The sequence below is a fragment of the Temnothorax longispinosus genome, chromosome 7, assembly GCF_030848805.1.
Source record: "Temnothorax longispinosus isolate EJ_2023e chromosome 7, Tlon_JGU_v1, whole genome shotgun sequence".
Taxonomy (NCBI): domain Eukaryota; kingdom Metazoa; phylum Arthropoda; class Insecta; order Hymenoptera; family Formicidae; genus Temnothorax; species Temnothorax longispinosus.
The window spans coordinates 2,411,401-2,427,505 of record NC_092364.1 but is presented as its reverse complement, the minus strand read 5'-3'; the positions used below and the strand labels follow the sequence as shown (position 1 = coordinate 2,427,505).

Genomic DNA, 16,105 nt, shown 5'->3' with positions numbered 1-16,105 from the left:
TATTTCCAAACGTGATAGCAATATCTGGACATTATTATTTCGACTTAATTTTTATTCTTTTCTCACTTTAATTTAAAAAGAATAAAAATTGTATAATAATAAATTACTTTTATATTTATATATAATATAGAGATATATTATAATAAATTTCTAATTTGTAAAAAGAGAAATTCTTAATATTAATCTAATAAGGAATCAAATCGTATGCATAAATTGAAAAACTATCTTTTCGTAATCCTGTTTTGTGACGTGAAAACAAATCGCAGAATATATATAATTTGCATTAAGGTGGTGAGAGATCCCCTGTTTGAACTAATGATCACCCTCTGCATCGTCTTGAACACCGGCTTCCTGGCGATGGAGCATCATGGCATGAGCGAGTCGATACGGCAGGCGCTCAACATCGGCAACAAGGTGTTCACCAGTATCTTTACGTTCGAATGCTTCCTGAAGCTCCTGGCGTTGAGTAAGGACTTCTTCAACAATGGCTGGAACAACTTCGACTTGATCATCGTTTCTGCGTCGCTTATCGATTTAACGTTCGAGCTAGTGGACGGTCTGTCGGTGATACGTGGTCTCAGATTGTTACGCGTTCTAAAGCTCGCGCAATCCTGGACGACGATGAAGGTCCTCCTCAGCATCATAATCTCAACGATAGGCGCGCTCGGTAATCTGACCTTCGTGCTGCTGATCGTGATCTACATATTCGCTGTGATCGGGATGCAGTTGTTTAGCAAAGACTACACCCTGGACAAGTTCTATCCGGATCCGGTGCCGCGATGGAACTTCAACGATTTCTTCCATTCGTTCATGATGATATTCCGCATTCTATGCGGCGAGTGGATCGAGCCGCTGTGGGACTGCATGCGTGCGGAAAGGGACGACGGGCCGGGTACGTGCTTCGCGATATTCCTGCCGGCTCTGGTGATGGGCAACTTTATGGTCCTCAACCTCTTCTTGGCGTTGTTGCTCAACAGCTTCAATTCCGAGGAGCTGAAGCAGAAGAAAGAGGAAGTCCGCGACGAGTCGAAGCTCGCGCGTTCGTTCGACCGCATACGGTCGATCGTGCGTAAGCAGAAGCATCAGAAGGAGAATTCCGAGAACGAGAAGAATATCCGGTTGGAGCAGATCGTGCGCGAGGTGATGGATAAGTCCGACAAGGAGAAGTACGCGATACAGGAAACCGTGCTGAGCCTTCCCAAAGACAATATTTATAATAGATCGTATCAGGAGAGTCTCAATCAGCCGGTCTTCACGTACGACCCGATCTATCGTCAGGCTACTCTCACCACCTACTGTAGTCAGAGCAGTCAGGAGACGGTCAAGGAGAACAAGAAGCTGACCGAGAAGGGCAACAGCAACGAGACCAATCCGGAGGAGAGTATAGAGCTGGAAGTGCTGAAGGACGTCAACCCGGACGAGGAAGTAGCCATGCTGCCGGAGGAGAAGCCGACCATTCAAAACGACGAGAACATAGCGAAAAGGCCCTGGCATGCCCTCGTGAGTTACGTGGACGAACTCACGGTCGGAGGTAGAAGAGACAGTAAGGGAAGATATATCGACGGGATGGGCTCGTTTCCCGGGTTCGGCAGGAACAAGCAGCACAAGGAGCCGCTTGATTGCCTTCCCCAGCACTGCTACCAGAAGTAAGATGTATTTCTAGTTTTATCGGCATTTTAATATATAAAATGAAGACGTACGTTGCATATCCACTGAAATTATTTATGACGAAAATCAAAATCAGATCGAAAATTATATTTTAACAACTCCCACTTTATAAGAATGCGAATTCAGGATTCTTAGTTGATTACTTGTTTGCTTATTTGGTTTCATTAAATATTTAGATTGCAATTGGAATGATGTTCGATATGATTGTTTAGGTGTAGCTGTATCAATCGTTGCCTCGCCACGGATCTCGGCAAGAAGTGGATAAGAGTTCGTACGGTCGTCCTGTCGGTCGTGGACACGCCCGCTTTCGAATGGATGATCCTAGTTTTAATTTTCGCATCTTCCATAACGCTGTGCTTCGAGGACATCTACTTAGACGACAATCCTTTTTTGAAGAAGCTTCTCTATTGGACCAATCTTGGCTTCTGCGCACTTTTCAGCGTCGAGATGCTCCTGAAATGGCTAGCCCTAGGCTTCTGTAAATACTTCACCAGTTTCTGGACAATCCTGGATTTTATAATCGTTTTCGTAAGTACGATCAGAGTCTCGCACCCAGTCGATGTAAAATGCAAAACTGTGTGCGATCGCATACGTGTGGCATGAAATGTGTTTGTCGATTCCTTTGCTTGCCTCCAAATATTATGTATTTGTATATTCAGGATGAGCCATCTAACTTTATAAAGTTATTTACTTGCAATTTTTATTGTTAACGAGAATTATAAAATGTTTGTTATACGTCGTTAAATGGTGTAAAATATAAGTCAAGTTAATATGCGCATTCTTTTCGAAACTTTTAATGATTATTAAGTTTTTTATTCAGCAATTTCTTAAGTTTATGCTGATAATGAACATTGTAATAATTATTTTATGCCGCGAACTTAGATGGTTCAACTTGTAAATATGATAAGATAAAATTATTGAAATCATATTGGATGAAAAACGCGTGATAATTGTTTGAACGTTGTTTCCGTGTTCCTTTTTTATGTGTTTTATGTGTGGTCCCGTGGATCCAGGTATGTTGAAAGTTACATGTTTCAGTACGCTTCCATTTGTATCGCATTAATTTGAAATATATTTATATTTACCGCAAACGCATGTTATACATGTATATTACTTTTTTATTAATTATACATGGATTACCAGATGAATAATGTTTGCATTATTAATTAAACTCACATATGCATGAAAGAAATAATTAATAAGTCAGTCAAATAAGAGGAATCTGTTAAAACATGACTACATTAATAAAATATTTTCTGATCTCTGATAAATTGTAGTGTTTGCATTTGTAAAGAAAGTCTTAAAAATAATATGTGTTATATATGTGTTATGTATTAACAAATATAAGCTGACGTTTACTTATATATATATTATGATTTTAAGATATGTCGCTGTATGCATTATAATACAAGAATTACATGCAGTGCCTTCAGAAACATAAAAAGAATGAATGTCTTTATTCTTTTCATGCATATGTAGTTTGCGTGTTTGCTTGCTCAATGTAGCTTGTAAATTTAATTTCCTGCACAATTTATTCGTTACTCTCTTTGCATAAGAATTTCATTAATTAAATATTTATTTGTAATTCAACTGCACAATAAATACAATATACAAATAGAAATTTTCGGATTATTTCAATTAAAAGTCAAATGTGACAAACTTTATTTTATTTTAATTTTCTACATGCGTACATATATCTTCACTCTTAATATATTTTTTAAAACGCTCGAGCACAATTATGTTTATAATAATTATTAGACTATTCTTAAAACTCGTACATTATTGTACGCAAATATTAAATACATTATTTAAAATTTTGTTTGTCAGAATTTAAGAATCTAATTGCATGAATTTCTTCACGTGCGTTTGATAAGATATATTCTAAATAAATTACGCTTTTTCTCGAACAGGTATCTATGTTTAGCCTTTTGATAGAAGAAAATGAGAACCTTAAAGTATTACGATCACTGAGGACACTACGCGCCCTGAGGCCGCTGAGGGCGATCTCGAGATGGCAAGGCATGAGGGTAAATATTGCGTAGACAAAACAATCTACGGAAGTCCGTTTGAAACACGAACAACACAATATGTGAACGCGATTGTTGCGTATCATTGAGAGGATTTTTCTTCCCGGCTCACAGATCGTAGTGAACGCGTTGATGTATGCGATACCTAGTATATTCAACGTGCTCCTCGTCTGTCTCGTGTTCTGGCTTATTTTTTCGATAATGGGCGTCCAGTTCTTCGGCGGCAAGTTCTTCAAGTGCATCGACGAGTACGGAGAAATGCTGGATATTTCGGTGAGTGTCACTTCATTCAGATCTGATTATCAAGGAGGATGGTACGAGGAGAGAGTAAACTATATTCAGACACAGATCTAAATTTATTATAATCAACTATAATATAATTTCTTAATTAGATAATGACATTAAAATATTTAGATTGAAAATTAGTAGTCGTATTACATTCGCTTTTATGAAGCAACATCAGTTTCATTATCCAGTAATGATGCTCCAGTATCAATTTCATTATATAAATTATGCACATTGTTAGTTTTAATTATGACAATCAAATTTTGGCAATAATAATATTTTTCATGAACGATACAAGTTAATATATCAATTTAATCATTATTTAATATTAATTCAGGATTGATCATTTTTCTGACACAATTATTTCGATTTTAGATAGTGAACACTAAGGAGGAGTGTTACAGCAAGAACTACTCTTGGGAGAATAGTAAGATCAGTTTTGATCACGTTGGCCTCGCCTACCTGGCTTTGTTTCAAGTGGCAACCTTCGAGGGATGGATGGAAGTGATGGAGGACGCTGTGGACGCGAGGGGGGTGGATCTGCAACCGCAGAGAGAGGCGAATCTCTGGGCCTATATCTACTTCGTTATATTTATCGTCTGCGGTTCATTCTTCACGCTCAATCTCTTCATTGGAGTGATCATAGACAATTTCAACATGTTGAAGAAAAAGGTGAGCGATGGTCTGGTGAAATCTTAATCTTTAAAATATTATTCTATTCTTCGTCGCGTGAAGTCCATTTTATCAAAACAAGAGTAATTATTTGCGTCATATAATCACGAAAAGTTTGATATAAAATAAAGAAAATTATTTATTAATAAATATTTAACTTTATATTAGCTTAAAATGTTCATGCGAAATTATTTCTTAACAATTTTGAAGAAACGTATCTTTGATACTAAATTATTTAACACTTGATATTTTAATGATTGCTAAAGTATTTAAACTTCTTATTAAGTATTATTTCTTAATATGCATAGCAAAGTTTGTTTTTTACGGATTCTTATAAGATTTTTATGACTGAATTCTAGAATAATGAAACAACGATTTTTCTTTCAGTACGAAGGTGGGGTGTTAGAAATGTTTTTGACCGAAAGTCAAAAACACTACTACACTGCCATGAAAAAACTCGGCCGTAAAAAGCCACAAAAAGTTATAAAACGTCCGCTGAACCAATTCCTCGCAATGTTCTACGACCTGTCCAATTCTCGCAGGTAATTGTATGATTCCATGTGGCAAAAAGAAGCACACTGACACTTTGAGCAAAGAATTGTGTTGCTTATAATTGTTTCTGTTGATGGTCATACAAATTGATGTTATTAATAACACTTTGGCAACCAACTTTATTCTTTATAAATCTTGTGACAGTTAAAAATCTTTGCAAGTTTTCTTTGCAAAAAGCATTATTATAGTTAAACCGTAACTCAATTATTTTAATCGGGAAATAACTTTATCTTTATCTTTTTAAGTATAAAGTTTTTTTTTATTTTATGTAACATATATTTATAATTTTTATAGGTATTATTTCTCTCCTACGATATCAATTTCTTTATAAAGTCATTTTTTTATTACAATTATTCAACTCACTTTTCTCTTCAAGAAATTTTGTTATCTAATAAAATTTTTTATTTATATAGTAAGAATATATTTATAAAATTATTAAAATTATCATCATTGCGATGTAGCTTAACAGTTGTATATGTACACATTGTTTAGAATCTTACGTATTAACTTTTTCCATCTAATTCGAGGCAACTGTTTGGTGCCAAAGTGTTAATCTGGCTTTTTTTTACGCAATTAAATGCACGTGTGTGTTATTCGTTGCAATATAACGTAATGAATGTATAGAAATGGTGTGGTCGAAATGACGTAAAAGGGTATCATGCGAGTTCGATATGGCGGTCGTACTGTGCAGCACGCGTTCGATCGCAGTGCATCGCGAGCAATGCGGCAGGTGTATATTTCCCTTGCAATTCACAGATATCTTAAATTAAATCATTAGCAAGCAAGCGATTCTTTACTCTTCGTTTTTTGTATTTTAATTAATATTTCATATTAATTAGTAAATATTTGTTGTCTCGAACAATAAAATTGGCCTTACCAAGTATATCAAATTGCTTCACGGCAATTCGCGTGGTTGTTAACGGTTTAACACGAGCAGATGTCTGTGCCGCAAATTGTTATTAATAGAGTAGTTTCAAAGCTACGACTGTGCACCTCTTCGTTGCTCACGCCGCTGTGCTTGGATGCGTGTTTCACAGGATTCCCATCCATGTATTTTATTGAGATTTGCAATCAAGATCGTATAGATAGGTTCTCGCAGATTGCTACCGTTATTATCACCGGTGGTCAACAACTCACAAATAATAAATAAGAAAACTGACGAAAGAAGAAGCGTTTACACATCGATCAGCTTTCTATATTAGAAGCGATCTACAAAATCTATTATTATCTTTGTCTTCATTCATCAACAATAAGAAGACAACTTTAGATCGCAAAAAGTTGAGGTAAGGAGCAATATATTTCTCTGCATTTTGAAATAGTTCTTTAATTTAATCGACCTATTTTTTCAACAGCTTTATATACTACGCGTATAATTTTCTTATCGACTATATATTAATTCGTAGAAAGTTTTATTTTTGTACAACCCAGATTATTTTTATACTAACATATGTAAAATGTCCAAAAATAAAAAATCTCTAAATAATATTACATGTAACTTTTTAAGATCAGTGAATTGTATTATAACGCAGATCAAAATCTCTTCTTTTCTATATTCTTAGTTACCAGATTTAATGCCGATTCAATAGTAGATAGTTTACATATATCTGTTTTTCGTGCAGTAACATTTTTCTGCTCGAACCTGTGCGAGCTTCTTGTAATATGTATACAAATCGCTGTGACACAGTGCGTGAATTTTCTTTTCAGCTTCCAGGGGAGGCAAGACCGCGGAAGATAAATGTCGCGACTCTACAATCCGTTTCTCGGAGTAATGGGAAATCAATACCCACAGGACATTAACGCTCGCCGCCTCTCTAAATTGTAGATACACAATGTCGGTATATAGTGATACAATTGTGCATAATAGACGAGATAAGCTGTGGGAGCTTACCTAAACGTCGTAACTTTATAATTCTGCACACGCGGGGTTTAGATATATACTTTCTCTTCTCGTAAAATCCATGCAAATGTAAAATTAGCTGCACAGTAGCGGAATATAGAATTATTACAACAGTCTCGTGAATTACGAGTAAAAACCCCACTACTTTAATTAAACTTTTTTATCAAGCTTGTTATACGTTTATAGACATGCCGTTACATATAACACATATTTTTGTCACGATTAAAATAGACTGACACGATTTGCAGTTGAGATTTGTGATTTAAGATTGACATATTTGACACAATTAAGATTATTTATGTCGCTGCCCTTTTTCCGAGAGACTGTTCTGTTTCGACTATTTAAGGAAAACGAATGAATGCTAAAGTTAAATATCATATTTGTTCCGCCAGCGGACACTATTTACGTCACTTTCACCGCACAAATGTTAAACGTGCATGCGCTGCTTTGACACTGCAAGAAGAATAGAACAATTAATTGTTGAGCGATCTGCAAATTTATCGCAAGAGGGAATACGATCTGATCTTTCGTATGACTTTCCAGATTCGAAATAGCTATCTTCGTTTTGATATTTCTCAACATGCTGACGATGGGGATCGAGCATTACAATCAGCCACATCCCATCTTCTTCGTCCTCGAAGTGTCGAACGCGTTTTTCACGACTGTTTTCGGCCTGGAGGCGATCGTCAAAATAGTAGGTCTACGTTATCATTACTTCACCGTGCCGTGGAATCTGTTCGACTTCGTGCTTGTGTTGGCGTCCATCCTGGGTATTCTGATGGAAGACATCATGATAGACTTCCCTGTGTCCCCGACGCTCTTGCGAGTCGTGAGGGTGTTCAGAATCGGCAGAATCTTGAGGCTCATTAAAGCTGCGAAAGGTATCCGCAAGCTGCTCTTCGCCCTTGTCGTCAGTCTTCCAGCGCTCTTCAACATTGGGGCCCTACTGGCTCTGATCACGTTTATCTATGCCATCATCGGCATGTCTGTTTTCGGGCATGTCAGGAAACAAGGCGCATTGGACGATATGGTCAGTATGGACAGTTATAGAATACTTACTTGCTTAATATTAAGTCTTAAATAACGTAGAGTTTTTATTATGTTATTTTTATTTAGATTATTTTATGTTATTGTCATTAATCTTATTATGTCTTTTCTTTCAATTAAGATTATATTTGTGCATTCTAGGAGGTAGAAAGATCTTTTCGATTTACTTCAATTTATATATTCGTAGGACTTATAGGATGAAAATATTTTTAGTTTATCCTAATAATAATTTGTTAAACTTAATATCTTGCTTCATAGGTGAACTTCGAAACCTTTGGTAGAAGTATGCAGCTGCTGTTCCGTTTGATGACTTCGGCTGGATGGAACGACGTGTTGGAATCGCTGATGGTGCAACCACCTGAATGCGATCCCACTCCGAACAGCCGACAGATGAACGGAGATTGCGGATATCCCTTGCTAGCGATCACGTACTTCACATCATTTATCATTATCAGCTATATGATAGTCATTAACATGTACATTGCCATCATCTTAGAGAATTTCAATCAAGCTCATCAAGAGGAGGAGATTGGCATCGTCGAGGATGACTTAGAGATGTTTTACATCCGATGGTCGAAGTAAGATGTTATTCTTTTTACTATTCTGAAGAAGAATTCTTTATTCGATAAGTCGTATATAAAGTATTCGAAATTATTCAACCATATGTCTTGAAAAATACTAATTTAATAGCAAAGTGATAGAAATTTAATGGTATTACGATGACAATCTCGCCGCAACTGATTTAAAAATTTTGTTTTTCTAGGTATGATCCGCATGCAACGCAATTTATCAGCTTCTCGCAGTTGAGCGATTTTATAGCGAGCCTGGACCCACCGCTGGGGATATCAAAGCCTAACGTAGTAGCGTTGGTCAGCTTTAATCTTCCCATCGCAAGGGGTAACAAGATTCATTGTCTGGACATCCTACACGCGCTCGTCAAGCACGTTCTTGGACACGTCGAGGAATCAGACGACTTTAGGAAGCTGCAGGAGCAAATGGACGTCAAGTTCAAGAAGCAGTTTCCGACCAGAAAAGAGTTGGAGATAGTGTCTTCCACGAGAATTTGGAAGCGGCAAGACAAAGCTGCCAGGTTAATTCAGCGCACCATAAGGGAGTACATTGCGTGAGTATGACTACCTTTTTATTAGACACATGATATTTTTTGTAGAAATTAAGTAGCTTCTCATATAAAGAGACGATTATTCTTTAGTTAATTTCAATCTAGCAAAGCTAAAATTCAAAACGGTAATATTACAACTAATAATATTCATTAATAACATTTATAATATGAACATTTTATCTCATCTGTCAATATGTTACATAATCTCGACGTACGCGCAGAATGAAGAAGGAGCGCGAAAGAATTGCTCAGGAGGTGGACTCGCAGACGCAGACTTCGAGTCCGGGTGGTATGGACGGTAGGGGCGGGGGTGGATGGAGCGGTAAGCTGTCAGCTCTGCTGCACGTGCACCGGGGGAGCCGTGCCAGTAGCCGCAAGTCCTCCAGGGCCAGCGACGCCAGCGATCTCAGCGAACTCGGCACCGCTTCGGCGTGGCTGTTCCCGAATCTTCCTCTGCTGTTACTCTCCGGCGCCACTGGAACCCACGAGGACCTGCAACCCCCGGCGCTGACCGTGTCCCGTCCCTCACCAACCACCGATCAACCCTCCGCTGCCTCCAGCTCCGGCTCGGACTCCCACGCTACCATCAGGTTGGTTTATTCTCACGTGGCAGCAAAATAATATCCTTGGAATTATTCAAGAATCTTCTCTCACTCTTTTAAATGATTTTATTTTGTCACATTAAATTAATTAAGATTGATCAATTGCTGATTGAGACAAACTATGTTAAATGCTTTCTCAATTAATTAAATAAGTCAAATGTATGATCTCGCGAAAATTTTTTTATGCCATGTAAAATATTAATTAAATAACGAAGAAACAATTGCTGTTGAAAATATTTCCTTCAAATTTAATTTCGACTAATTGCGGAGGATAATATACGCATATGATCGTATTAGCCTGAGGAGTTTGTACTTATTAACAGTTGTTAAGTCGTGTGAATTGCCGATACGTGTCGTATAATTAATTCTTACACAACATGCCACACTCTGTGCCCATAAAATTAATCTAGTTTTTTTCCCTCTTCAAAACTCCTCAGGCAAGAAAACGAGCAGGTAAAGCTGAACATATACTTAGAATTCTTCAAATTTTAGCGTTTGATTTGTATGGTTATATGAGATGAGAATTTTGAGATTTCAATTAATTAGCGGTTGAAGTATTGCGTATATTTATCGTCAGGAAATAAATAGATTCGTTTGTCACTTAATTCATAGCCATGAAAATAGTACGCTACAAAGTATAACATTGTAAATGCGAAAGTACAACGCAAACATTTTAACGGATTAGTAAATACGTTAGCAGAGATTAGAAGATAATAGAAGCTCGTTGCACATAATCTACATTCTCGTAATAGCTCATTATACGATTATAATTCATTATCATGCTTATCGACTTATCGTAATTGTAGTTGGACAAAAGAGTTTGGTATTATTGTTACTACATTGATTATATTGCAGCACATTAACGGTATTTAGATACATCATTATAGCGTAATTTTATCAGCATTATGTCATACTTCAGTCTAGCGGGCTTCAAAGAAGACATTTTCTCCAGTCGGGATGTGCAATCGAATATTTAGCATGTGTTACATGTATCTGTAACAATCCCCCGTAGTAAAAAAGTCTAATTTTGTATAAATGAAGAAACGTTTTACTGATAATGCTGCAAGGGGTATGTCATTGCTGTTTTATTTATCGTACATTGCTTTCTAAAAGTTGCAGGCATACGTGCAGAAGTTTTCTTCATAAAATACCCATTCAACAGTATCTTTATAATTATTTGTCTCGTCCTACAAATATCTTATTGTAACGTTCGAGACAAATTGTTCGTAGACAATACACTTGAGTATATCCTGCAAATATCATATCACCAAGAAACAGTAGTACATCACTGATGTACAAAAACTGAGAACGTTAACAGTAGCGGTTCGTTTTTTATCTACAGATCGCTGGGCCCCACGCTGGGCCGGCAGGATGCAGTGGAGAAGTATTCGGAGGAGGACATGCTCAGTCCACCGACCTCGAAGCGCAGCTCCCTGCGGCCGAGCGGCACCACTCTCTCGCTGAACGCGCTACAGCGGGACATCAAAGAGGCGTTCAACCGACGATGTGGCAGCCTGAGACGTCGGGCGCCGCCGCCGGAGCCGGTGCAGCTTCCGGTCGAGAGTAGCGACGTGAGTATCCTGGTGACGGAGCCGAGTCCGGAGAACACGGCACCGCCCTCGAGGCCGCCGCTGATCAGGCAGCAGTCGGAGGCGACGGTGGTGCACGTGCTGGTGCACAGGGAGAGCGAGGAGTACCAGGACACGTCGGACGACAGCTGATCCTAGTCGACGGCCACCACGCCGGATAGTGACAGCGGCGCGACTCAGTGATAATACATATGTAGAACTATATTATATACATATATGTAGACTTTTCACACACAGCGCAGATCTAATTCTAGATAGGGCGATAATCCGCACGGCTTCTTCGGGGCGAATCTCCTCGAGACGGAGAGCGACACGTGCGTATGTTGCGTGTGTGAGTATGTATGTGAGTGCGTATGCGTCGTCGAAGTGTCGGATGAGACATTGTACGTAGCGATGGTTCTCGGCCGATTCAAAAAGAGAATTTAAGGATGACCGTAGGATCCTTGTTGATTTGATAACTGCTTACACTCAGATGACCATTCTCTTAGGAATCATTTTGTGGTAGTATCATTTTATTGAATCTGTGATGTTCTCGATTAGAATTAGGATTAAACACAGCATAATTATTATGAGAATGCTTCCTAATTGTCATTGAACATATCCGTATTATTATTGGTATTAAACATATTATAAAGGATGCTAATTTTACGCTTTAGTGCAATCTTACTGCGATATTTAAGAGAGAAAAAAACATCTCATTTCTAACAAAAATAAAATTTTTATTATCTTAAAGATTTCGTGTGATAAAATAGCTACAAAAAATTTATTGCTCAACTTTTTGTTTTAATATCATGAGAAAAGAGTAAGATTGAGAGCCATTGCATTAAGAGACGAAGAAAGGGACAAAGACGAAGTTGAAAAGAAATTTTCAACAACTTTTCCGTTGCAAGCATGGATGAAATATCATCGGTGGAGGAACCTGGATATCATGTTGACTCAGCTCGCTTTTTGATAAAAATGCATGCACCGTAATGCTAGGTTCCCCCGTAACGACGATGAATTATTTATAAAGGATGAATTACCAGCGTAGCGGAAATACCAGATGTAGCCGTATTCGAAACAGAAACGTAATTTGTTGGGACACGTCAGTTCTCGAAGTGAATCGAAATGATGATTTTGGTTTCTCATTTTCGAGATTTATATAAGTACGCGTACAATTTCTTAATTAAAATAGGAACATTTTATTTATCTTTGCCAATGAAAAAATAATTTCTTTACTCAGTAAAAATATACTTTTTCTTTCGATAACACTATAGTCGAACCATGGTCTCTTGAAGTTTAGCGTCTCAAGAATCACGATCAGTCGCTGCGACCGTTCCATCCGAAGCTCTTTTTCATATTTTTTAACAATAATTTTGACAGGGCAAGTTATTAGCCTAGCGCTCAATCCTGAACTTAGAACACCAGACCTCATATTATGAATTCCAAATCCGTGGGATCGTGACACGCTAATTATAAGAATATATAAACTCGCTTTAAAAGCCTGTTCTGCGCATATATTTATTTGTGAAAAATTTTCTCGTGCAAGAAGATTTCAAAGTACTTGAAAATATAATAATCAATATCAAAACCATTATTTAAACTTGAAAAGAAATATAAATCTCTGAAATTAAACAAATGTTATTTTAACATCGATATTTACATTATTTCTTTCACTTCGAGCACTGAACTGTTATCGATGATAAATCGACTTCGGCGATTGCTTTGGTCAATGATTATTACCACACTAAATATATCAGTAAAAGAATTGATTCGTAATATTAGGCGTCAGTATATTTAGCATAAATAACGAACAATTTATTACATCATCAATTTTGCTACGTAAAAAGATCCATATATTGACGCAATTGGCGAATCATTATTAATATTATCGTAAATTCTAAGGACAATTTAACGCTTTCTAAGAACATTTTAAGATATAAATCTTAATACATTTTAACCGCGTATTTCCGACGCCTTTTGATCATACTGATATGTACAAATTGTTCGCGGTGTTAGTTTATACATTAGCAATTTTGTCTATGCCATACATAATTAATATTAAATGTAAGTCACAAATACAATATCTTAATTAGTAGTTTTATCGGCAAAAAAATACTGCATTAATCGCAAGGAAAGAGTAAGAAGCATCATTATAAGTGCATTAAGCTAAACAATTCACGTAAAATGATTAACTCCAATCAACGGTTTGACGAGTGCATTCGAACTTACTGCATTATTCAATAACCAACTAATTAATTGTTTTCAAATAAGCCCAAACCGTCAACGTGGTAAACTTTCTTCTAAAATAGCGACTATTTCTAGTAAGTTACGCTACCCTGGTAAGAGCATGCTTTGGATCTCATAATTATATTATCATCGTTTGGTTCTTCATGTGGATTAAAAAAAAATTATTAATTTCGCTATTAATGTATATAAATTATTTATAATTTAGCTATTCAATCTCAGCGTTGGGTATCTATATACATAAACAACAATCACATATAGGTAGAATGTCTAAATTGTCACTTTTTACATGGTCCAATTAAACAAATAACAAGAAATTATTGCTATTTATTTATTTATTTATTTATTTATTTATTTAGACTGTTTGCGAAAAGATAATTTTGGAATTCTATACTTATCGTTAGATCATGCGTATATGCCCAACACTGAAATTTCAAACTTGAGAATTTTGGAAACACTGAAACTTTTCGAATATATTAAAATACCAAATCAAGATTTTTATAGATAATTGGAATGTTTAGTAATAACATTTCAGACTGTAATTATCGGAAAAAGTTGTAAAATTTCCAATTATCTAATAAGCCGCAAAATCGATTGCAATAACTTGATTAATGTTTGGAAATAGCGTTTCAACGCTTCGCTATTGAATTTCATTAAATCCTCAAACGTCGCCGGATAGCTTTTAATACTGATTTAACGTGGCTTCAATAATTGAGAGCGATATTTGGACTCGCGTGCACATATAGAGACGTTTCTCAGTTAGCGTCTAACGGAACCTTTTTACTATAACTCTACATTTATATATGTCGTGATCCTTGTCTCTTGCGTCGTAATTAAGGGTGGTCGGACCAAATCTGGGCACATTCGACTCTGTTGTTTACGGTTTTCTCTTCACAGAAGAAGGAAGGAGGAAAACCTAGATTGTTAGCACGTAGATAACGCAGGCCGCCCGGAGTTTGCTACGAAGAACGAATTTTATCGGTATACAAAAAGAGTACTGCCTCAAATCTTAGGATAAATTAATCGCGTCACTAACGGCGAGGAGGATCGAAAAAAAGTAAAAAAAAAAAGATGAACCAAACAGACGGAAATAATGTGGCTTCCTTCGGCGATTATTATCGTAACCAAAGTACTCCGTTTCTGTTTCTTTCCTCATGATAGTAGCAAGATCTCGGCAAAAAAGCAAATAGCGTTATAGCTTTTGAAATATATCTGAATAATTTTTACTTAAAAACATTGTTCTTAGATAAAAAATTGCTGAAAACAAAGAGCTTTTTCGCGAATTAAACGTCAACGACGCGAAGAAACGACAAACATTTGGTACTACATTTGAAGTAAGATGTTCACAGTTCTTGTTTGATTTTTATACTAAATTGGAGGACATAAATATAAATTTTTTTTATTGAGGAAAAATCGACTCTTAATTTTACGAGATAAGAATTACTCACTCACTTAGTATTATACATAGTGATTACGTAAAAAGAGAATGTTATGTATAATCACTTTCAATTCTCGAATATCCTGTATGCATTTGCGACACCGTACTGCCGTTGTTCAATTGATTAGGCATGTTTTCGTTGTATATATAGAGATCGTTACGTTAAACGCTAAAATCAACATTCGTATACGCTCAGATTTTAATCGGTTTTTATCTCTTTCGACTCTGTTGATTGCCCGCATCGTTAGAACTTTCAGATATTCAAATATTGCGCAAAATGCCGTGACAAATAACTTGTTGTATAACTTTGACACTCGATAGGCTTGTAACTGTGGGTTGATTTAACACAAACAATATTCTAAAGGCCCAAAAACTCTACTCCCTAGAGAATTATCTACCTAAAGAAAATTAATTAAATTTTATTAACCTAATTAGCGCTGAATAAGTGAAATTAAAAAATTTCTGTTCTATTCTGCATATTTTCAAGTAAAAAAATAAGATATTTTTCAACGGTTTTTACTGTCGGGAATCACTTTTAAGAATAAAATTTTTAACTAGACGCTTGATTTAACTTCATTGATTTTTGCTAAACCTCTTAAATAGATAGCTTCAAAAATAACTGATAATATATCCGACTTTACATGCGATTTCTATAAACTTTCTAAGAACTTTCTAAGAACAGCGAGCACATAGCGCGTACTCTTGTCAATCTCAAATTCTTTATAAAACCGAATCTGCGGCTTTTATAGAGATTTTTAGTAATCGAATTTTGTCGAATATTAATAATAATCTTTTAATACTATCCGATTATATATCGATTGCAGGTCTAATTAAGAGGAGTAGAGATCTCTTTGTCTCGATCGAATGTAATCTCGATTTTCAATGTGTGATCATACCTGCCTAATAGCGTGAAAACAGATTGCACAGAGATCTCAAATTGTTAATAATTCGCAAAATCGAATCCGCTTTTTTACAGTAGCAA

General features: G+C 36.4%; 1 protein-coding gene across 2 annotated transcripts in view; it reads left to right on the top strand.

The window, feature by feature from the left end:
* Positions 1 to 15,128, top strand: part of LOC139816163 (sodium channel protein 60E) — an 88,161-nt gene extending 73,033 nt beyond the window's left edge. Inside the window, exons 11-21 of one of the 2 annotated variants that reach the window (XM_071783534.1) lie at positions 289 to 1,646; positions 1,881 to 2,196; positions 3,579 to 3,695; positions 3,810 to 3,968; positions 4,356 to 4,652; positions 5,040 to 5,194; positions 7,645 to 8,131; positions 8,407 to 8,726; positions 8,912 to 9,271; positions 9,490 to 9,858; positions 11,213 to 15,128. In XM_071783534.1, coding sequence (XP_071639635.1) covers positions 289 to 1,646; positions 1,881 to 2,196; positions 3,579 to 3,695; positions 3,810 to 3,968; positions 4,356 to 4,652; positions 5,040 to 5,194; positions 7,645 to 8,131; positions 8,407 to 8,726; positions 8,912 to 9,271; positions 9,490 to 9,858; positions 11,213 to 11,591 — 4,317 coding nt within the window. In that variant the 3' untranslated portion in view covers positions 11,592 to 15,128. Of the gene's footprint in view, positions 1 to 288; positions 1,647 to 1,880; positions 2,197 to 3,578; positions 3,696 to 3,809; positions 3,969 to 4,355; positions 4,653 to 5,039; positions 6,488 to 6,908; positions 8,132 to 8,406; positions 8,727 to 8,911; positions 9,272 to 9,489; positions 9,859 to 11,212 lie in introns of those variants that run through there. The other variant, XR_011732958.1, reaches the window with a different exon arrangement.
* Positions 15,129 to 16,105: the final 977 nt, after the last annotated feature.